The sequence below is a fragment of the Stegostoma tigrinum genome, chromosome 34 (genome assembly GCF_030684315.1).
Source record: "Stegostoma tigrinum isolate sSteTig4 chromosome 34, sSteTig4.hap1, whole genome shotgun sequence".
In the NCBI taxonomy this organism is placed as follows: Eukaryota; Metazoa; Chordata; class Chondrichthyes; order Orectolobiformes; family Stegostomatidae; genus Stegostoma; species Stegostoma tigrinum.
In genome coordinates, this window is record NC_081387.1 from 23,777,916 (window position 1) to 23,802,643 (window position 24,728).

A 24,728-nucleotide genomic window follows, 5' to 3' on the forward strand; every position below is an offset into this window, starting at 1 on the left:
AGTAATATCTTGTTGGTTGAAGCAAACCAGGAAACACCAAAATTGCAGAATCTGCTGGACCTGTTTAAATGCATCCGTTTATGGTACTTTTCAGACCCTGTTGTTTCTTTCGTCATTTTTGTCGTGGCGCTAACATGGTGGAAAGGTTTGGGAGGAATCACCCACAAGAGTTAACCATTCCTAGAAAGGATCTGAGTTCAGAGATGTTCCGAGGGGCCAGTGCCTCCCTGATTGTTCTCACCTTGTCCTCCATGGGGGTGCAAACCCTGTGCATCCACCTGATAACCCAAGCAAACCACCTCATTAACCTGGAAGGTGCTTCTCTAATAAGGTCCACTTCTGCTTCCTGGGATCTCATTCATACTTCTCCCAAATTCAACAAGCGTTCTTCTTAGGGGTTTCATTGACACATTATCCAAGGGCACAACAATAATTGGCAAGTTTTGCAGTAAACTCTCTGTGGTTCTTTGGAATATAGTACAAGCTGGCGTAACTCCGAAGGACAAGTGGGTAAACTGATACAGTCATAATGAAACGTTTGACTTAGAATTGCTCTCCAACATGGCTGAGGAAGCCACTTAGTTGTATCAAACTGTGACAGAAATAAAACCCTGTGATGTATCTATATCACTAAGATAACTGTGGATCATGAAAGTGCCTCATCACCACCTTCTCAATTACAGTTAGAGATGGGCAATAAATGCTGGTCTAACCACTGATTCACATGTCCCAACATGAAACTTTAATAAAGGGCTTATTCCATCCCAAGACAGTTACATAAATTTTCCTTCTTTATCAGAGAAGCAGCATGTTGAACAAGAGGTTGTTCCCGAAAGCACAAAAATAAATTTCTACTTTCAAATTATATTCTTTCCATTTCAGAATAATTTTCAAAAGATTAGAATCTGATACAATTATGATTCATTTCTACCTCAATTTACCTTAATACTTTTCTCCTACCTTTAATCTTTTTATCTTCGTTTCTGTGGACCATTACATCTACAGTAACAGCCATAATCACAAGGCTGACTAACACCCAGAAAATTACCAGCCAGACGTTGACCACATTGATTTTCAGGAAGAACTCATCTATGATTCAAAAGAACGGAAGCAGTATTTAAAATATAACTCCCAAAATTGTAAATAAATATTTGAGCTTTTCTTCAAAGTATCATCAGTTCATCAATTCTCAACTATTAATCTCAGCTGCTGATTCTCATCCAGGTTACAGAGGTAAATAATACCACCGCCCATAAGAACTTATATTGCTGGAACCTGGATGCCAGGTATGATTCTGAATAAACATTTGTTCCCCATAATAACACTTAGCCAAAACCACAATACTCAGTGACCTTGGTCCTAATCTCTATGCAGAGACCACAGCTGGAATATGAAATGTGGACACATCAGGCCCAGCTTCAGTGTTTGGGATAATCTCAACTTTGTCAGTTTATTTATGAAAAGCTGCCCCTTGGGTATGGTCCAGACAAGAATCAGTGCTTGCAGATCCACACCCAGTCTGAGTTAGTGACTTCAGAAGGGGAGAAATATCGCCCATAAAATGATTACCAAACGCACACCTACCTGATATCTGGAGATGGGCCTCTCGTCTTTTGCTCAATAACTGGTTTTCTATGAAACATGAAAACTCGTTTACAGAATCACTTTTCACATTAATATGACTCTGGACAGTGATGAGGCCTGTGGGGTCCTGAATGAATTCTGTTTCAGACTGTGCTGTCACATCTCCTTTCCCATCTACCCACTGTATCAGTGGCTCAGGATACCATCCGTCTGATCGACACACAACACAAAGTCCTTCTTTGTCGTTCTCCTCCAGATCAACCCAAGGCCGCTGTCCAAACTCTGCAATAAAGTCGCTTATTCAAACTTATACTCATTTTAAATTATTAAATGTTTAATTTCAACAGGAGGTAATCATTTTAAGCTGTTATGCATTAGCAGCGGATTAACATTCCTTTATTACCTGCCCAATATTAAAATCAGTGGATCGGAATTTTAACTGTTTGCGATAATGTTAAAACAGGCGACATCAATTGGTCCAGAATGTGTTAAACTCTTCCATCATCACCAGTGCTGATTCTTGATTCCCAGCCAGGAGGATAACTGTGATTATGAATCAGATCATTCATATCATCCTCAATCTTTCTGGATTCCCTGATCTTGCCTTCACTCAATCTCTTCATCAAAGCATGCCACTGTAATATCAACAGTTTCTGCTTCCTTAGTTTATTACTATGTAGCAACTCTCTGTTCCTTTTCAGATAACATCAAACACACCAACAAAAACAGCCCGAAGGTTGGACGGAAAAAGATCCTCTCCAAGACTGAGGCCGAAACCTGCAAACTGCAAACAAACACCAAAATGTCTTCTCCCGGAATTACCAAACTCCTTCCAGAAACCCTCCTCACCACGAGAGATCTTTCCCCAGCTTCCACTCATATTGTTCCACACCTCTGCTACCCGTCTCTAATTCGTCCCGAAGATACACAAACAGCACTGTCCTGGTGGATAATTATGTTTGTTTGCTGCTGTCCCATTGAGAATACATTCAGGTCCTAACATCAGTGCAGTCCGTAATCATACACATCAGAAAGTGCTTGAACAGCTTCAATCTGTTTTTAGTGATTTCAGATATTTTATCATTCTAGATAAAACAGCATGATGCCAGGGAATGACCAGGGGCAGTGCATGCAGACCGAGCCCAGCATTGTTAGTTTGACAGAACGCCCCAGCCCAGGTGAATTTAGAATGTCTGTGATGGGGCAGCCTAATGCAGTGCACTGTCTGAATAAAGGGCCACTTGTGCTGTCTGAACATTGCCAAAATTATATTTTATTAATTAAATTTATGAAAGGACATGACATGGCCATTCAAAGATAACACTACCTTAGGTGTAAACCAAATACTTCATTGAAAACTATATGTTACCCAGCGCCTTGGCAATTAAGGATCACTTTTCTAAATTCCATTTCATGTTCAACATACAGCCTGAGGAGCTTAGTAAGTTTCTGGACCTTGGTGTACTATGGCAGAAAAGCTCGGATGCTGTATTTTTCGGTTGCACTTTTGCAGCAGCTGCCCCAAGCATTAGAGTGTTCCTCAGCGTGGAGTCCCTGAATTTGGAACATGCCAAGTCTGGAATGTCCACAGCTGGTTGCTGTATTCGACTCTTTTAAAATGATTAGCTACAATCAATTTTTCTCAGGAATAGCATGGGCTGATTGAAAGATTTCAACTGGTCACTCATATACATACAGTTCAGAGATCACTGAAGAGAAGTTTGGAGTAACATCATTGTTTAGAAAAGATGGAAGATGTTGAGAGAAGTAAATTCTATGCTGATAAAATACTGTTAAACTGTACTGAAAGGCAACTGCACTATCCAATCAGAACACAGAAGTTCTAGGAATAAGATGGCAACAAAGCTTTGGATTCAGGTCTCCTGAAAAATCCCCAGTGAGGGGATGGAACCTGGCACAGAATAATTGTTTTGAACTTCTTGTGAAAAGTTGGAGTTGTGCCCATGAATAAATGTAAGATTGCAGTTTCCAAGAATCAAGAGATGAATTGTCTACAGTTGGGAAGGTGAACTATCAGAATGTGGACAGTCATTGAATTGGTTGATGAGGAAGTGGTTCTTGAGGGCCTTTCAAGGCCAGGCCATCTACAGCGAAGCACCAAAATTCCTTTGAACTTTTAATGAGGTTTAGTGACCCATAGTGTTATGAACATCTGGGGGAAGGTGGATTGTTGCGTTTTATAACTGAATTTTCCTAATACTTACGAGATAGCATGAGATTTCTCAGCTCTTGTAACAGTACTTAACTTTCCAAAATTCTGTGAAAACAAAGGAAAGAGTAACAAGAAACACAGACAGCATGATGCCCAAGACTAGCATCTGGTACCAAACAGACCCAATTATCGGGATGTTGCTTTCAAAAGTAAGAAATATTTATTCTAAGGAAGAATGGTAAACTAACCCTCAGGTGAGGGCAAGGCAGAGTCAACAATTATCTGATGTCGAGTTGGTGTCCAATGGCAATTGCCCAAATGCATTCAGACAATGGAGGCTACATGCTCTGGGAAATATAATACAACAATAAGCACTGAGGGCAGAGAGAAGTTTGTCTTGCAGAGTTCACATCAAGCAGATCTTGCAAGCTGCAGTTCTCATCAGGCAGTCCCCAGAGAGCAGTCTTGATCGAGCAGTCCTTATCAGGCAAATGGAAGACAGATGAAGAAGAGGAGGACGACTGAGGGAAGAGAATTCTCTAACACATCAGCGAGCGAGCTCGATGCTCACCTCAACTTTAACAAAACTGAAACATACTGTGCTGCCAGCCAGTTTGTCTTCTGGCATCAGTCAACCATCTCCAATTGTATAGTTTCTTTATCTAATTAAATAAATGATATAATCAAAGTAATGCTTCTCAACAAACTCAATAAACTATCAGAAAATAAATTACAAATTGACAATCATTTTGTTACACTTTGTGGATATTTAAACCACATTTAACCGACTAAAATAAAAAGAAACATTCAAAGGTCAAGAAGGGTCTAGACCCAAAAACAACAGCTTTCCTGCTCCTCTGACGCTGCTTGGCCTGCTGTGTTCATCCAGCTCTACATATTGTTATTCCAAAGGTCAAGATTATGTTAAGGAAAAAAACACATTAAAGTTGAAGGAATGTGTGCTGAACTTTCCATTATTAGATTATACCTAGAATATAAGACTATTCTTTGTGAAGCCTCTTCGAAAAACCTTTGTGATGGGTTTTCAAACACAGCTGATTCATGATGTTCCTTTTGGGAGAAAGTGGTAAATGTTACTCCTTGGTTTGGGAAGCCAAGAAAATAAGGAGAATTACGAAATGCACTGATTGCTGAAACTCTTGCACTTGCTGGGGTAGACGAATTGATAAAAAGAATGAACATAGAACATAGAACTTTACAACACAGTACAGGCCCTTCGGCCCGCGATGTTGTGCCGACCTGTCATACCGATCTCAAGTCCATCTAACCTACACCATTCCATGTACGTCCATATGCTTATCCAATGACGACTTAAATGTACCTAAAGATGGTGAATCTACTACCGTTGCAGGCAAAGCGTTCCATTCCCTTACTTCTCTCTGAGTAAAGAAACTACCTCTGACATCTGTCCTATATCTTTCACCCCTCAATTTAAAGCTATGCCCCCTTGTGCTCGCCATCACCATCCTAGGAAAAAGGCTCTCCCTATCCACTCTATCTAACCCTCTGATTATTTTATATGTTTCAATTAATTCACCTCTCAACCTTCTTCTCTCTAATGAAAACAGCCTCAAGTCCCTCAGCCTTTCCTCATGAGACCTTCCCTCCATACCAGGCAACATCCTAGTAAATCTCCTCTGCACCCTTTCCAAAGCTTCGACATCCTTCTTATAATGTGGTGACCAGAACTGTACACAATACTCCAAGCGCGGCCGCACCAGAGTTTTGTACAGCTTCACCGTAACCTCTTGGTTCCGGAACTCGATCCCTCTATTAATAAGAGCTAAAACACTTTATGCCTTCTTAACAGCCCTGTCAACCTGGGTGGCAACTTTCAAGGATCTGTGTACATGGACACCGAGATCTCTCTGCTCATCTACACTGCTAAGAATCTTACCATTAGCCCTGTACTTTGCCTTCTGGTTACTCCTATTAAAGTGCATCACCTCACACTTGTCTGCATTAAACTCCATTTGCCACCTCTCAGCCCAGCTCTGCAGCTTATCTATGTCTCTCTGCAACCTGCAGCATCCTTCGTCACTATCCACAGCTCCTCCGATCTTAGTGTCGTCTGCAAATTTACTAACCCATCCTTCTACGCCCTCATCCAGGTCATTTATAAAAATGACAAACAGCAGTGGACCCAACACCGACCCTTGCGGTACACCATTAGTAACCGGTCTGCAGGATGAACACTTCCCATCAACTACCACCCTCTGTCTTCTTTCAGCAAGCCAATTTCCGATCCAAACTGCTATATCTCCCACAATTCCATTCCTCCGCATTTTGTACAATAGCCGACTGTGGGGAACCTTATCGAACACCTTGCTGAAATCCATATACACCACAACAACCGGTTTACTCTGATCTACCTGTTTGGTCACCTTCTCAAAGAACTCAATAGGGTTTGTGAGGCACGACCTTCCCTTCACAAAACCGTGCTGACTATCCCTAATCAATTTATTCTTTTCTAGATGATTATAAATCCTATCCCTTATAACCTTTTCCAACACTTTACCAACAACTGAGGTAAGGCTCACTGGTCTATAATTACCACAGTTGTCTCTACTCCCCTTCTTGAACAGGGGAACCACATTTGCTATCCTCCAGTCGTCTGGCACTATTCCTGTAGACAATGATGAGTTAAAGATCAATGCCAAAGGCGCGGAAATTTCCTCCCTGGTTTCCCAGAGGATCTGAGGATAAATACCATCCGGCCCAGGGGACTTATCTATCATCACACTCTGTAAGATTTCTAATACCTCTTCCGTGTGAACCTCAATCCCACCTGGTCTAGTAGCCTGTATTTCAGTATTCTCCTCGACAACATTGTCATTTTCTAGAGTGAATACTGTTGAAAAATATTCATTTAGCGCTTCCCCTATCTCATCTGACTCCACCCACAACTTACCACTACTATCCTTGATTGGCCCTAATCTTACTCTCGTCATTCTTTTATTCCTTAAATACCTATAGAAAGCCTTAGGGTTTACCCTGATCCTATCCGCCAACAACTTCTCATGTCTCCTCCTGGCTCTTCTGAGCTCTCTCTTTAGGTCTTTCCGGGCTACCTCGTAGCCCTCAAGTGCCCTAACTGAGCCTTCACATCTCATCCTAACATAAGCCTTCTTCTTCCTCTTCACCAGAGATTCCACCTCCTTCATAAACCACGGCTCCCGCACTCTACAGCTTCCTCCCTGCCTGACAGATACATATTTATCTAGGACACAGAGGAGCTTTTCCTTGAATAAGCTCCACATTTCTAATGTGCCCATCCGCTGCAGTTTCCTTCCCCATCCTATGCTCCCTAAATTTTGCCTAATCTCATCGTAATTGCCTTTCCCCCAGCTATAACTCTTGCCCAGTGGTATACACCTATTCCTTTCCATCACTAAAGTAAACATAACAGAATTGTGATTGCTATCACCAAAGTGCTCACCTACTTCCAAATCTAACACCTGGCCGGGCTCATTACCCAGTACCAAATCTAATTTGGCTTCGCACCTTGTTGGCCTGTCTACATACTGTGTCAGGAAGCCCTCCTGCACACTCTGCACAAAAACTGTCCCATCTATAGTACTCGAACTATAGTGTTCCCAGTCAATATCTGGAAATTTGAAGTCCCCCATGACAACTACCCTGTCACTCTCACTCCTATCGAGAATCATCTTTGCTATCCTTTCCTCTACATCTCTGGAACTATTCGGAGGCCTATAGAAAACTCCCAACAGGGTGAGCTCTCCTTTCCTGTTTCTAACCTCAGCCCATACTACCTCAGTTGACGAGTCCCCAAACATCCTTTCTGCGACTGTAATACTGTCCTTGACCAACAATGCCACACCTCCGCCCCTTTTATCATCTTCTCTGTTCTTCCTGAAACATCTAAATCCCGGAACCTGCAACAACCATTCCTGTCCCTGCTCTATCCGTGTCTGCGAAATGGCCACAATATCAAAGTCCCAGGTACTAACCCACGCTGCAAGTTCACCCACCTTATTCCGGACATTGAAGTAGACACACTTCAATCCAACTTCTTGTTTGCCGGTGCCATCTTGCTTCCCTGAAACTTTATTTCGAACCACCCTACTCTCAACGTTTTCTATAGTCGAACTACAATTTTGGTGCCCATCCCCCTGCTGAATTAGTTTAAACCCACCCGAACAGCGTTAGCAAATTTCCCCCCCAGGATATCGGTACCCCTCTGGTTCAGGTGAAGACCATCTTGCTTGTAGAGGTCCCACCTACCCCAGAAAGAGCCCCAATTATCCAAGAATCCAAAACCCTCCCTCCTGCACCATCCCTGTAGCCATGTGTTCAACTCCTCTCTCTCCCTATTCCTCGCCCCACTAGCACGTGGCACAGGCAACAACCCAGAGACAACTCTGTTCGTCCTAGCTCTCAGATTCCATCCTAGCTCCCTGAATTTCTGCCTTAAATCCCCGTCTCTCTTCCTACCTATGTCGTTGGTGCCAATGTGGACCACGACTTGGGGCTGTTCCCCCTCCCCTGTAAGGATCCCAAAAACACGATCAGAGACATCACGCACCCTGGCACGTGGGAGGCAACACACCAACCGTGAGTCTCTCTCATCCCCACAGAGCCTCCTATCTGTCCCCCTAACTATGGAGACCCCAATGACTAATGCTCTGCTCCTCTTCCCCCTTCCTTTCTGAGCTGCAGGGACAGACGCTGTGCCAGAGACCCGTGCCCCACTGCTTTCCCCTGGTGAGTCGTCCCCCCCAACAGTATCCAAAACGGTATACTTATTGTTGAGGGGAATGGCCACAGGGGATCCCTGCACTGCCTGCCGGTTCCCTTTCCGTCCCCTGACTGTAACCCATCTGCCTTTTTCCTGTACTTGAGGAGTGACTACCTCCCTGTAACTCCTCTCAATAACCCCCTCTGCCTCCCGAATGATCCGAAGTTCATCCAGCTCCAGCTCCAGTTCCCTAACGCGGTTTTCAAGGAGCTGGAGTTGGGTGCACTTCCCGCAGATGTAGTCAGCAGGGACACTAGTGGTGACCCCTACCTCCCACATTCTGCAGGAGGAACATTCAACATTCAAAGCTTTAGAAGAAATCTGCTTGAGTGTTATTCAGGCAGTTGTTAAAAAGTTGACAAATAAGGGTTTTATGATAAAATGATGAGGATTTTTTCCCCTCAGAGTTTAATCTTTGGAACTGTCCTTGCTCTTCCCCTGGGAACAATGGGAATGGTAGGATGCACTAAATACATCAAAGGTAGAGGGACATAGATCGTTGACTATCAAGGCAATTAAAGGTTGTCAGGGTAGGTTAGAATATAGGGTTGACACCACAGTCAGATCAGCCATGATCTTCCTGAATGTTGGAGCAGGGAACATGGGTGTGTCAATGTGCAGGCAGGATTTGCAGTGCGGTGATACCACAATGATAGTGCAGTGATATTGAAGAGGTAGTGGCTCTGGAAGTGAACCTGAAGGCCTTGATTCAAATCCCGCCTTCCCCAGAGATTGGTATCATGACATATCCAAAAAGCTTGATTAAAAGAGTTTACGTAAGAACTAGTTTCCAAGTGGGAGGGGCTGGTCTGTGAAAAGCTAAAGCAGTCTACATTTACAAAAATTGAAAGAAATGTGAATGCTGGTGATCAGAAACAAACAGAAACTTCTGGAAAAGCTCAGTCGGTCTGGCAGCATCTGTGGAGAGAAATCAGAGTTAATATTTCAGATCCAATGACTCTTCCTCAGAGCTGATGCTAGCTAGGCAAGTATTGGTTTATATACAGAAGATAGAGTCGGGGAGGGGGTAAAGAGTCAATGATAGGTGGGGGTAGAGCCCAAAGACAGAGTAGAACAATTAGACAGACAAAGGGATGGATAATAATATGGCTAGAAGGGTGAATAGCTATTAATGGGGAGTATTAGTGGCATACAATGGGTTGCATGTAATAGCAGACAACATTAATACAAGCTCTGTTGGGGATAGGGATAAGGACATTGGAGAGCTAAAACCTTAATGTTGTTGGACTTGATATTGAGTCTAGAAGGCTATTAAGTTACCAAGCAGAAAATGAGATGCTGTTCTTCCAGCTTGTGCTGAGCTTTGCTAGAGCACTTTAGCAGGCCTGAGACAGAAATGTTGGCATAGGAACATGGTGGTGCATTGAAGTGGCAGGCAACTGGAAGCTCGGACCCCTTTCTCCAGGCAGAACTTACCATTTGCAATTATGTGTTAGGCTCTTCCATCATTGAGGATGGGAATATTTGTGGAGCTTCCTACCCTAGTGAGTTGTTTAATTGTCCACCAACATTCATGACTGGATGTGGCAGGACTGCAAACCTCTGATCTGATATGTTGGTTGTGAGATTGCTTAGCTCTGTCAATCACTTGCTGCTTATGCTGTTTGGCATGCAAGTAGTCCTATTTGGTAGCTTCACCAGGTTGATACCACATCTTCAGGTATGCCTGGTGCTGCTCCTGGCACACCGTCCTGCACTCCCCGTTGAACAAGAGTTGATCCCCTGGCTTGATGGGAATAGTTGAGTCAAGTATATGCTGGGCCATGAGGTTATAGATTGAGCTGGAGTAAAATTCTCCTCTTGTGGATTGCCCACAGGACTTCATGGATGCCCAGTCTTGAGTTGCTAGCTGTATTCAAAGTCTGTCCCATTTAAGATATTTTCAATGGGAAGGCAGGACTCCACCTCCACAAGGACTGTGTGGTGGTCACTCTCACCACTTGCTGCAGACCCAGTCAAACAGCTATATCCTTTCTCTCAACAAAGAGAGCACAATCCATGGTTTACCTGCTTCACTGCATTTCACAGCCTCTCTGACAGAGTTACACCCACCCAGCTTGGGTTCTGTTGCTGGGTGAAAACACCAACCCTTCAACTTTCCTTTGTGACGATCTGAATCCCCAAAGGAAAACAAGCAACTGCTGTTAGACATCCAACACAAAAGGGCAAAAGGCCAAAGGATATGTATGAAAATATTAGGAACAGGCTGTTCAGTGCCTTAAGCCTCCTCCACCACTTTATAAAGTTATAGCTGGTTGGATTATAGCCTCAACCCCATTTTTCTATACATAAACCCCTTCTCCTTTTTACTGTTTGGCTTCCTTGTCAATTGAGAATGTAACTCAGCCATAAAAATATCCAGTGAAGATGTTTCCACTACTTTCTGAGGACAAATATTTCGTATGACTAATGACCCTCAAAGAAAATGTTTCTCGTCTCCATATTAAATGAGAGATTCTGAATTTTGAAAAATGTCCCCCAATTCTAGTCTCATATTTGGAATCATCATTTCAACGTTCATTCTGTCAAGCCCCCACAAGATCTTATGTATTTCAATAAGAACACTTCTCACACTTCTAAACTCCACATTCTATATAGAATAATCCTTCATCCCAGGAGACAGCGGAGTGAGCCTTCTCTAAACTGTATCTAAACCACTTATTTTGTAAAATATGGGGATCAAAACAGGATACATTATTTCAGATGTGGTCTTACAATGATCTGAACAATGGGAGCAAAGCATTCCCACTTCTTCATTTCATTTCTCTTACAATAATCAACAATCTATTTGCATTACTAATCAAGTGTGGAGCTGGATGAGCACAGCAGACCAATCAGCATCTTAGGAGCACAAAAGCTGACGTTTCAGGCCTAGGCCCTTCATCATCCGAAACGTCAGCTTTTGTGCTCCTAAGATGCTGCTTGGCCTGCTGTGTTCATCCAGCTCCACACTTTATTGCCTCGGATTCTCCAGCATCTGCAGTTCCCATTATCTCTGCATTCCTACTCCATTATTTTCCTGCATTCTAACACTTCTCGGTTGAGTTATCAAGAGCAGCTTGAATTATTTACGAACATTTCCAGTATTCCAGCAAATATTTTGCAGTTTACAATTCTCATAAACATGTAGCTTATTATTTGCAACTCATGATTTAAAAATATTTGTGATTGCAATATTATGTTGTTTTAGCAAACATTAGGGGTTTACAATGAGAAAGACCAACCTGCAACTCTCAGATCTATCACTGCTTCATCATGGCGCGTTTTGGAATCAATGGAACATGTATAACTCCCTTCATCTGATATTTTAATGTTCTTCAATTTGAGAGAAGCATTTCCATGGGAAAATTCGTCTTTAAACAGTTCCGTCCTGCCTTGATAACCTTTGTCCTGTACATCAGGTCGATCCTGCCCATCGGTGTATAAATGAACTGGTGAAGCTGAGTCTGATGTAAACCATCGAACATCCAGGGTGTCCAGAGATATATCTGAGACCAATTGACACTCTAGTACAGCGTCTTCACCCACAGACACTATGATGGGATCATCCTTTCCAAACACATTGAATGTCTCTGGAAAAATAAGAAATTGCAAACAAAATCAGCACTCCTACCAGAGGAATGGATTTAATTCCAGGGAGATATTTTAAGGGCCAGTAATCTCACTTTTTTGCACTTTCTCCAGTGTGTCTGTTTCTGGTTGATAACACGGAGGCTAGTGCTGGTCACAATGCTTCTTTAAATGAGTGGTCTACAAAAGACTCAATATATGCTTAACACAACACCTCTATTTCTTAATTTATCTCTCTAGAAGTTAACCCAGTGCTTTCTTTGCTTTTATCTCTGCATTCCTACTCATTTATTTTCCCTGCATTCTAACACTTCTAGGTTGAGTTATCGAGAGCAGTTTGAATTATTTACGAACATCTCCAGTATTCCAGCAAATATTTTGCAGTTTACAATTCTCATAAACATGTAGCTTATTATTTGCAACTCATGATTTAAAAATATTTGTGACCGCAATATTATGTTGTTTTAGCAAACATTAGGGGTTTAACAATGAGAAAGACCAACCTGCAACTATCAGATCTATCACTGCTTCATCATGGCGTGTTTTGGAATCAATGGAACATGTGTAACTCCCTTCATCTGCTATTTCAATGTTCTTCAATGTTCTTTATATAATGCAGGAGTGTCCCAGGCACTTCTCAAGAATGTCACAAATGTAAATTCGACACCAACCCAGATTAGACAGACTAGGGTAGACAGCCAAGAGCCTGGTTAAGGAGGTAAATTCTGAGAAAAGCTTTAAAGGGGTAAAGCTAGGTAGTGAGTCAGAGAGATTTAACATAAATTACAGAGATTAAAACCAAAGTGAATGAAGGTCCAGCCACTAATGAGGGAGTAATTAATTTTTGGGGAACCTGAACAGAGCAGAATCCAATTTGTGCAGACCTCCCAGAAGGTTGTGGGCAGTATTCCATTTAACATGAATATTTACTCATAAGTGTCCAAAAGCAAAAACCTGGTCCCTTTAAATTAGTACACAGGCGTGGCTACATCCTGAAAAAAAAATCACCTGCACCCTTAAAAACAAATTAGGAGTATTAGGTGTGAAGTTGGAGGAGATTACAGAGATAGGGAGGAATTAAGATATTTGAAAACAACGGTGATAATTTAAAATTATGGTTTTGCTTAAGCTGGAACCAGTGCACATTTATTTACTACATTTGAGTCCCACTGTTTTATTTCAGCACACAATATGAGCTGCAGCTTCAGTCAATACTGAGAGAGTGTTGTATTGTTAAAGGTGGCATCTTTTCATGAGCCATTAATCCAAAGTATAGTGTGTCAGTTCCAGTGTGAGCGAAGTATTCCACATCACTATTTAAAGATGTTTAGAGATAATCTCTCAATGTTGCAGTGACATTCCTCATTCAATAAATACCATGAAAAAAAGCAAAAGAACCGCGGATGCTGTAAATCAGGAACTAAAACTGAAGTTGCTGGTAAAGCTCAGCAGGTCTGGCAGCATCTTTGAAGAGAAAATCAGAGGTAATGTTTTGAGTCCGGTGACCCTTCCTCAGTTCCTCAGTGGACCCAAAACGTTAACTCTGATTTTCTCTTCACCGATGCTGCCAGACCTGCTCAGATTTTCCAGCAACTTCAGTTTTTATTCAATAAATACCACAAACTGATTTTTATTGTTTGACTTATTTTCTGTTTGCATGACCTTACTTTGTAAAAAAAATGCTTCCATTGTTAAACTTGTTTTAATCTTGTAGAGAAAATTTGGCTATTTACAAAATATATATTTGACATTCGGCAAGTTAGGGCTGAAAGCCAAAAGCTTGGTCAAGAAAGTCAGTTCTCAGAAAGGAATAAAGAGATTAGGAAATTTTCAAACTGTTTGATGCTGATACAGCCTTTGTTGTATTCATAGGTCTAAATAAGCTTGACAGAAATCGGGAATTAGGACTAGAAAAAACAGGTGCAAACTTTTCAACCTTTTCACCCCTGAGTTGCAGCAAATAATGAGAAGAAAGAAACCCACAAATGATGAATATCTGAACAGAGAAATTGCTGGGAAGACACACCAGAACATCAGTATCTATGAAGAGAAAGGATAAGATCAGGTTTAGTGTGTGTGCACTCTTTTCCAAAGCCTTTTCTTGTAACTTATTGTCCAGCAAATTGTGCAATTAGATGCTGCTGAATTGCAATTGGAGCAGATTGTATGATGCCATCAAGAGGCATTTTAGAAAGAACAGATTTAAGGATATCCAGGAAGAGAGGTCAGTGGGTTTCCCTATGAAAAAATAACCTGATTTCAGGCTTTTTTAATTCTGAATATCTTTATGTTAACTGAGCAAAATTAGCTAAGCTGGTGAAGTGGTGCTGCTCCTGAAGTGTAACAACTTTCAGTAACAATTCTTTTGCTTACCTGACAGGACAGTGTGAAAACCAAGGAGCAACACAATACTCAAGTGTCTTCTTTTCATTGTGGGAAAGAACTGATTGAAGTATCTCACCTGAAACAAAAAGTTCTCGATGTATTTCTTAAAGAGCAATATCAACTACAGGATTGAGACACTGACATAATGAGCCAGATTGTTTGATGGTGATATTGTACCAATCACTGTTAACAAGGTATACAATGCATGGGTGAAGTGCTGGGTTTAGAATAGTGAGGTGGTTGCTTTGACCGACACAGTCTCGATGGGCTAAAGAGGCGTTTTCTATGCTGTTGACCTCAATGATTCTACGACAGCAGCGAACAGCATGTTCTTATCTTTTTGTGCCTTTCATGATGCTATTCTGGTCTCAACTGAATCACAGAGCGCTCAGAGCGGGGATCCAGAAGGAAGCTGATGATATACCGTAATTCATGTCCATTAATAATTCATAATTGTATCACTGTTCATGTTGGCATGTAATATTAACTATAGACTTATGTGTACTAACCACTCCATTCAGATTGACTCAGAAGCTCACTGCCATATCAGGTTACATTCCACTTTAAGGCACAGTCATGCATAATGCACCATGTATACATCTCCATTTAACAAAGCTGCATAAATATCACAGGATAAAATATTTTTACACCTCCATGCCAAAATTAGTGCTTCTCATATTAAAACTTACCCTTGAATAGGTGTGATTCCCAACCCCTTATTCTAAACCCGTCTCCAGCCAGTGTGGCTCAAGAATCATTCAAAGATGGGATTGCTGTTTTCATGAGTGCAGTTCCCCTCTTCCACATTCTATGGATTGGGAGCATGCCACTGAAAACAGCATTGTATAAGTAATTGAATACTTCTTCTGGCTACCCTACTAGATTGTAGCCAGTTCTTCAGAGCAGGGTAAGATTCTAGCCAAAGGATCTACTCCCTCTGGAAAGGGAGGTGGGTATCCCCAACCTTCGTCACTCTTGGTGTACCTGCAGGCTTGATCTTCTATTTCCTCCCAGTCTATCCCATAATCACAGTTTCCATCTGGTTCTCTTGTCCCAAATGGGTATAACATTTTGTTTGGACAGAAAAGGGAGACTAGAAAGTTTGGACTAGAAAGGTTGATGAGGGTCGAGCTGTGGATGTGGTGTATATGGACTTCAGTAAGGCATTTGATAAGGTTCCCCATGGAAGGCTCATTCAGAAGGTCAGGAGGAATGGGATACAGGGGAACTTAGCTGCTTGGATACAGAATTGGCTGGCCAACAGAAGACAGCGAGTGGTAGTAGAAGGAAAATATTCTGCCTGGAAGTCAGTGGTGAGTGGGGTTCCACAGGGCTCTGTCCTTGGGCCTCTACTGTTTGTAATTTTTATTAATGACTTGGACGAGGGAATTGAAGGATGGGTCAGCAAGTTTGCAGACGACACAAAGGTCGGAGGTGTCGTTGACAGTGTAGAGGGCTGTTGTAGGCTGCAGCGGGACATTGACAGGATGCAGAGATGGGCTGAGAGGTGGCAGATGGAGTTCAACCTGGATAAATGCGAGGTGATGCATTTTGGAAGGTCGAATTTGAAAGCTGAGTACAGGATTAAGGATAGGATTCTTGGCAGCGTGGAGGAACAGAGGGATCTTGGTGTGCAGATACATAGATCCCTTAAAATGGCCACCCAAGTGGACAGGGTTGTTAAGAAAGCATATGGTGTTTTGGCTTTCATTAACAGGGGGATTGAGTTTAAGAGTCGTGAGATCTTGTTGCAGCTCTATAAAACTTTGGTTAGACCGCACTTGGAATACTGCGTCCAGTTCTGGGCGCCCTATTATAGGAAAGATGTGGATGCTTTGGAGAGGGTTCAGAGGAGGTTTACCAGGATGCTGCCTGGACTGGAGGGCTTATCTTATGAAGAGAGGTTGACTGAGCTCGGTCTCTTTTCATTGGAGAAAAGGAGGAGGAGAGGGGACCTAATTGAGGTATACAAGATAATGAGAGGCATAGATAGAGTTGATAGCCAGAGACTATTTCCCAGGGCAGAAATGGCTAGCACGAGGGGTCATAGTTTTAAGCTGGTTGGTGGAAAGTATAGAGGGGATGTCAGAGGCAGGTTCTTTACACAGAGAGTTGTGAGAGCATGGAATGCGTTGCCAGCAGCAGTTGTGGAAGCAAGGTCATTGGGGTCATTTAAGAGACTGCTGGACATGCATATGGTCACAGAAATTTGAGGGTGCATACATGAGGATCAATGGTCGGCACAACATTGTGGGCTGAAGGGCCTGTTCTGTGCTGTACTGTTCTATGTTCTATGTTCTATGTTCTATGACAATTCGACTAGCCCTCTTCCTTAAAAAGTAAAATGTTACTTCCTTGCAGACGTTCTTGTGCTAGATGATGCATATTATGATTTGTATTATCTTGCCTTAAGTTTTAATTCAATATTGTGTAGATAAGCAACTTTTAACCTACTAATGAATCAAATAGCACTATGTCCAGAACCGTGCGACTTTGAACAAAGGAAAAGATGAATGAAACTGACAGCACTGTAAGAATAGACACGAAAATGGGAAATTGAATGAATAAATGAGTGATAGTAAACAGAACTCACAGACAGACGCGACTGAAACTGAATGAATAGGTGATAGTTAACAAAAATCATAGACAGCCACAACTGATAGAAATCCAAACTTTTATTTAACAAAAGGATACGTTTTTTACCAACATTCTAACTTTGGAGATAACGGAGTTAACAACTTTTGAATTATGCAAGGACAAACCAGACAGACACTAATCTTGTTAGAATAACTGCCAACCCTTAGACCATCATCGATTTCCTGCAGGACAGTTTTCTGTACAACAGCTATTACTTATCACTCAAATGTCAGAATGTTGATATCTTCACAAACTATGTATAAAAGAGGCTACTTTTGAGCTATGGTTTTGGGATTCTATTTTCGCCTCTCATCAGGCTGCTGTGAATGTACAATAAAGAGGCTATTTTCACCACTCACTGATCTCTATGGTCTGGTTCTTTGAAGATGATCCCACACTGACAGAGGAGCAGAAGGGAGGGGATGACCTGTTTTACAACAACAGCTGCTGTACTCTGGTAGGATTTTAAAGGTAACAAGTGTGATGCTGGATGAACACAGCAGGCCAAACAGCATCTCAGGAGCACAAAAGCTGATGTTTTGGGCCTAGACCCTTCATCAGAGAGGGGGATGGGGTGAGGGTTCTGGAATAAATAGGGAGAGAGGGGGAGGCGGACCAAAGATGGAGAGAAAAGAAGATAGGTGGAGAGGAGAGTACAGGTGGGGAGGTAGGGAGGGGATAGGTCAGTCCAGGGAAGACGGACAGGTCAAGGAGGCGGGATGAGGTAGGTGGGAAATGGAGGTGCGGCTTGAGATGGGAGGAAGGGATAGGTGACAGGAAGGACAGGTTAGGGAGGTGGGGACGAGCTGGGTTGGTTTTGTGATGCAGTGGGGGGGAGGGGGCGAGCTGGGCTGGTTTTGGGATGCAGTGGGGGAGGGGGAAACTTTGCACAAGCTTCAAAATCTCCCCCTCCCCCACTGCATCCCAAAACCAGCCCAGCTCGTCCCCACCTCCCTAACCTGTTCTTTCTCTCACCTATCCCCTCTTCCCACCTACCAACCTCATCCCGCCTCCTTGACCTGTCCGTGCTCTCCAAACTGACCTATCCCCTCCCCACTTCCCCACCGATACTCTCCTCTGCACCTATCTTCTCCTCTATCCGTCTTCGGTCTGCCTCCCCCTCTTTCCCTATTTATTTCAGAACGCTCTCCCCATCCCCCTCTCTGATGAAGGGTCTAGGCCCGAAATGTCAGCTTTTGTGCTCCTAAGATGCTGCTCGACCTGTTGTGTTCATCCAGCTCCACACTTTGTTATCTTGAATTCTCCGGCATCTGCAGTTCCCATTATCTCTGATAAGGATTTTAAAGGTCTCTGTATTTCAGTGGGGAAACTGGGTGAGTGCATCACTGGGTCATGTGGTGGTAAGTGTGAGAGGGATAACACGTGTCTCAGAGAGCGAGTTGGTGACAAAGGATAATCGGATTGGGAAGTTGGGATGTTGTGGGTATGAAAAGAGCGGGGGTGTGCTATCGGTTTCAGTGGTGATGGATTGGTTTAACTGTTAAAAAAAGAGTTACACTGAAAGTTAAACAGCGTAACAATGATCAGATAAATAGCTGAGTATGTGTTGTGTATCTCACCCAAGTCTGACAAGATCATTTGAGGGTTCCAGGCAGCACAACTCAGCTCATCAGACACTGACACTTCTTGTGAAATTACACAATATGTTTGTAAGTCAGGGCTGTGTAAAAGTCCTGACACGCACCAGCATTGCACGTTTAAGTCATTCCAATACTGGAAGATCTAGCCCATTCTTTCAATTCTGTCATTGATTCATGCAGGTAAATTTTCATCTTGGGTTCAGGAAGAATGAGACTGGTTGCTTCTTGATGTTGGATTCCTGACTTCGGGAGATCAGCTAATTCACCTGGAATTTTGGTTTCTAAGATATAGGTATAGTGTGGAGTGAGGGCTGCTGACAACAGAGGTGGATGCATATTGAGGTTGGCAGGTCAGAAGCTTTTCCTCCGTTTCCTAGGACAGGAGCCCAGTTCTGTTCCTGTTTGTAAAGCTGTCTAAGCATTAGCCATCACTCAACCACTATGTTCCCCTCCAAAACTCCCCACGTCAACCCCCATGCTCCACTTGTAACTAGAACCATTTGTAAAATCTTCTTCACACCCTCTCAGGTTCACTCGTATCCTTTCTAAGCTGTGGTGCCAGAAATGAAAACAGTTCTCATGTTGATGAGACCGGCCAATAGAGCTTGCCAACAGTTCAGCGTAATGTCCTTGTTTGTGTAGTCAATCCCTCCGTTTATGAAGCCCAAAGTCTGCTATGCTTTGCTTACCTCTCGCTCCTGATAATGGCAAGAGCAATTAGGAATGGTCAGTTGGCCCTCATCTCCCAAAAAAAATACATTTCAAACATGCATTAGCACAACATGATCCTCTGTCACCGCAAAACTTGTAAAATTGTGTCATTAAGTCTATTTTGCCTCTCGGTATTATCAGCTCACACTTCTCTGTGTGAATCTCATCTGTCACTTGTCAGACCATTCTGCAGCCTATACATTTCCTGTTGCAATTGATTTGCATCATCTTTACTAATTGCCACTACCAGTGTTTGGTAGCATCAGCAAATGTGGATATTTTATTCTGTACTGCAATATCCAGATCATTAAGGGGTTTTAGCACTGACCCTTGGGAAACGCCACTGTCTCCCATCCTCCAGTCAATTTTCTAATGAACGTTAATGCTGAACTTTCTATCCCATGAACCACAATATTTTGAACTAGCCTGAATATTCACCCCATTCCCTTCGTCAACCTTCTCTGTTACTTCATCCTCAAAAACATCAATGTGATGAGGATGATCTACCACTCAGAAATGCCTGCTGGCTATCCTTAATGAACTGGAAGTTATTGAAGAGACGATTGATTTTTCCCTGATTATTTCCTCCAAAACCTTACCCACCATGGATATTAAACTAACTTGCCTATATTTAATGAACCGTCCTTACCATGTCTACAGTGTGGAAACGGGCCATTAAGCCCACACTGACCTGCTGAAGGGCATCCACCCAGACCTTCTCCCCTACACCTATTTCTACATTTCAGTTGGTTAATCCACCTGACCTACACATCCCTGGACTGTGGGAGGAAACCAGAGCACCCAGAAGAAATCCATGCAGACACAGGGAGAACATCTATGTGGAGTTCACACAGTTATCTGAGGGTGGAATTCAACCCGATTCAAGATACTGTGAGGTGGCAGTGCTAACCACTGAGCCACCATGTCCTATTTGCCACTGTCCAATCCTCTGGCACCTATTCTTTAACTCGGGAGATTAGAGTTTTGACAAGCTCTCCATTCAGAAGATGGAGGTGTGGTGGTGATGTCAATGGACTAATGTTCCATTGGCCAAATGACATTCCCCAGTTTGGGGTATGTGGATCAAGGAAATAAGATGACAGTAAACTCAGATTGTGGTCAAAACACAACTGGTTCACTAATGCCCTTTAGGGAAGGAAATCTGCCATCTCCACCCAGACCAGTCAATACATGGCTCCAGACGCACAGCAATGTGGATGACACTGTGCTGCTGTCTCAAATGTTCTAACAAGCCAGTGAGTTCAAGGGCAATTAGGGATGAGTAATAAATACAAACCTTGTCCGTGGCTCCCACATCATATTAAAGGATAAAAGTGAAAATCTTAACTTGTGCTAACAGCCTGCTATTTTAACTGGGGTGTAATCTGTTTGAAATAAGGCATGTGCACTTTCATGTATGAAAGTTTCCCATCATATAATCTCAGGGATGATATTTGTGACTTGTCTCTATTTATGCTGCTCAGAACGTGTAACTTTTTCAAACTATTCTCATTAAAACATGCAGACTGAAAACTTACCTTTAGCTTCAGAAAGCCAGACGATTCCGTAGTGAGATATTTTTCACAAATGCTGCAGAGGAACTCTGATCAGGAAGTACATCCAAGAACATTATAGCGAGCAGTGAAATCAGCTTTATCGTATTAAGCTGCAGGAAGATAGTTAAGACAGGGTTACAATTACAGTGGGATAGAGGGGGTGAGGAGTTTGGATGAGGAGGAGATTGAATGAGAATAAGGTGATAGTCAACTCAAAGGATAGACAGCATAACGAATAAGTAAGTATCCTGTGCATAATGCTACATAGACCACAGCTGAAGTGATGTGTGCAGTGCTGGTTGCCACACTGAAGTAAGGATATGTTTGCACTGCAAAGGGCGAGTGGACAGGCACCAGGCTGTTCCTGGGTCTGCAACATGAAGATAGTCTGGAGAGGTTGGGATAGTTTTCTCAAAGTAGAGAAAGTTAAGGAGGGAATCAGATTGAAGTGTAAAATGTTTTAAGTGGCGTAGACATAGCAGGAAGGGGGAATCTTTTCCCCTTTGTAGAAGGAGTAGTTTTAAGGAAAGAAGGAGGAGGTTTAGAAGGAATTCGCATAATGTATTTCTTTCACAGAAAGGGTTTTGGGCATCTGGAACTCACTGTCTAAAAGGAACAGGAATGTTCAGACATTTCACAACAATTTAGATGAGTACTTGAAATGCCACAGTTGACAAAGGTATGGCCAAGTGATGGGAAATAGAATCAAACTAGGTGGATATTTGGTGACTGGCATCGATGCAATGGGCTAAAGGGCCTATTCTGTGTTGTAAAACTCTCTGACTCTAATTGAGATGAAGGTTCTTCAATCATTAATGGTGAGAAGTTAAAAATAACATCTGAACTAACTCAATCTGTTTGGCAGCATTGATAGAGACAGAAGGAAAGTTAATATTTCAAGGTGATGACCTTTCATCAAGGTGGGAAGTTGTTTAGTGCAGAGGATGAGGGAGGAAAACAGTGAAGGTCCCTCAGTGAGAAAATTACTGGGAAGGATGGGTTAGAATGAGAATTTAAATGAGATGAGATGCTCAGTGGGGGAGAAAGAACCAAAGTGCACAGGGTCAGGAAAGGGTGTGAAAAAGACAAACAGCCAGCAGAACAGCCTCGATGGGTCTCATGATGGAAGTACAGCCAGATGGGGAGGATTCATTTACAGAGAAATTGTCATCACGACTCGGCCAAGTTTCCATCATGGACAGGCATTGATTCAAACGTCCACAAAAACACATGGATAACAACAGTCATGTTCACAAGTGATTTTCTGACATCCTCAGGAATAAAATAGGCAGGCGGATTGAATTAACACTGCAGATTGTTAGGTGATTTATCTGAGCAGAAAGAGCAAGGAAGCATAAGGACACAATCCTATAGAGTGAGCAGGAACTGTGGGACTGGGTGGGATGGTTCATGTGGTTCAATCTCTGATCGTGACAGGACATACAGAGAAAGCAGTCAGCAAAGCACAGGAGATCCTGGGCTCAGCGATGGAAATAAAATGAGAGTACAAGCAGGGAACAGACTGTAAATCAAGTCTTAGACAAAGCCAAAAGATTTTCTGAAATAACTGCACAAAGGCCAGCATGCTGTCACAAGGCTACCCTTGATTTACATGTGCATTGGACATGGGCTATGACCAATCAGCTCAATGACAGTCCCTAGACTGAGGAGAACTTCTGAATCCCAGTTCGTCCCCTCCCCCCACTGCATCACACAACCAGCCCAGCTCATCCCCACCCCCCACTGCATCCCAAAACCAGCCCAGCCTGTCTCTGCCTCCCTAACCTGTTCTTCCTCTCACCCCTCCCTTCCTCCCACCTCAAGCCGCACCTCCATTTCCTACCTACTAACCTCATCCCACCTCCCTGACCTGTCCATCTTCCCTGGACTGACCTATCCCCTCCCTACCTCCCCACCTATACTCTCCTCTCCACCTATCTTCTTTTCTCTCCATCTTCGGTCCGCCTCCCCCTCTCTCCCTATTTAGTCCAGAACCCTCACCGATGAAGGGTCTAGGCCCAAAACATCAGCTTTTGTGCTCCTGAGATGCTGCTTGGCCTGCTGTGTTCATCCAGCATCACACTTTATTATCTTGGATTCTCATCATCTGCAGTACCCATTATCTCAGAACTTCTGAATCTCCTGTTTATATCTGTCAGCCTGGACCCAGGTTTGGCCCAGATTAATAGCCCCAGTCAAAAATCCAATATTTAATGAGATCCACCTGGCCATGGCTCTAATCATCGCCTTTTCAGAAATAATCTAAAGAGAAAAATGAATAGGTTTCCTGAAAGGAACAGAGGGAGTGGACAGGGGTCGATGGACTGAGGAAGGGAGCTCCGGAGCATGATCGTGGAGACAGAAAAACTGAATGGGAAAGAATGGAATCGGCAAAAGAACTGAATAAGAGAAACTCTACAATTAAAGTGTAGCCAGAAAAGAAAGCGTCACAGCTATCTCCCAGGCTGAATTATTTGCCTTTAATTGTTCCATCTCATGGCCCTCACTGTGTTCGTCTCCCTTTCCAGTCGCTGTGTCTGACCCTGAGAGGTGAATGTTACACATTGCCTCTCCCTCCTGTTCCCTTATACTGACAGGAACCAGCTCCAGGCTCTGTGCAGCTGATCAGAGACACTGGAGAAAGGTTTCACCTTTTCACTGCACAATCCCCAGCGGCTCCCCGTTCAATTCGTTTGATTGGGATCTTTCAGCGGGAATAAAATCCACCCGATCCCACTGGGATTGAGCCCTTCCTGAAATTAAAGTGGATTTGGGACTCACCTCTTACTTTCCCACAATCTGATCGAACATTTTGCGCCTTTTCCCGGACAAATGTGTAAAAAGTAAAGTCGTTCACGACAGCCCCTCCCTGAAAACATTTACTTCCGCTTTCATTGAATTCATTCTTTGGATTTTGCTCCTTCCTTCGTCCAAATGTGTAACAGCAGGGAAATTGCTCTTTCATCCTCAGAAAGTAATAATGTTAATGGAGTTAATGATCACCTCGAGACATATGTTTTATTGGTAAAGTGAAGTCTGTGTGAATATATTTCATGCTGGGACCAGAATTATTTTCGAGCTTACGCTTCGAAATCCAGAACACAAACAGAAATTGCTAGAATAATTCAGCAGATCTGGCAGCATTTCACATGTTTGTGGAGTAAACAGAGATGCCGCCTGTTCTGCTGAGTTATTCCAGCAATCTGGAATTCAAAGAAGGCAATTAATTGTTGATCAGGAACAAAAACAGAAGTTGCTGGAAAGTGTCAGCAGGTCTGGCAATATCTGTGATGAAATAATCAGAGTTAAAATTTCAGGGCCAGTGACCACTCCTCAGAACTCAGTCACCAGACCGAAACAATAACTCTGACTTTTTTCTTCACAGATGTTGCCAGACCTGCTGAGCATTTCTAGAAACTTCTGTTTTTGTTTCTGAATTATAGCAACCACAATTCTTTTGTTTAAAGAACCGCAGATGCTGGAAATCAGAAATGTTTGAGTGCCCATGACCGAGCAGCACAAAAATGCAAAGGCAGTAAAACATGGTTGACAGGGTTGTTAAGAAGGCATACAGTGTTTTAGCTTTTATTAACAGAGGGATTGAGTTCTGGAACCAAGTGTTTATGCTGCAGCTGTACACAACTCTGGTGCGGCCGCACTTGGAGTATTACGCACAGTTCTGGTCACCGCATTATAAGAAGGATGTGGAA

The 24,728-nt window shown here is 42.8% G+C and overlaps 1 protein-coding gene across 3 annotated transcripts in view; it reads right to left on the minus strand.

Moving 5' to 3' along the window:
• Nucleotides 1-23,951, minus strand: part of LOC125446540 (butyrophilin subfamily 1 member A1-like) — a 40,845-nt gene extending 16,894 nt beyond the window's left edge. For 2 of the 3 annotated variants that reach the window (XM_048520183.1, XM_048520182.1), the window contains exons 1-6: nt 23,800-23,951; nt 21,001-21,128; nt 14,502-14,589; nt 11,783-12,130; nt 1,585-1,866; nt 961-1,089 (exon numbers count right to left, since the gene is read on the minus strand). In XM_048520183.1, coding sequence (XP_048376140.1) covers nt 961-1,089; nt 1,585-1,866; nt 11,783-12,130; nt 14,502-14,559 — 817 coding nt within the window. In that variant the 5' untranslated portion in view covers nt 14,560-14,589; nt 21,001-21,128; nt 23,800-23,951. The remainder of the gene's footprint in view (nt 1-960; nt 1,090-1,584; nt 1,867-11,782; nt 12,131-14,501; nt 14,590-21,000; nt 21,129-23,799) is intronic. The other variant, XM_048520184.1, reaches the window with a different exon arrangement.
• Nucleotides 23,952-24,728: the final 777 nt, after the last annotated feature.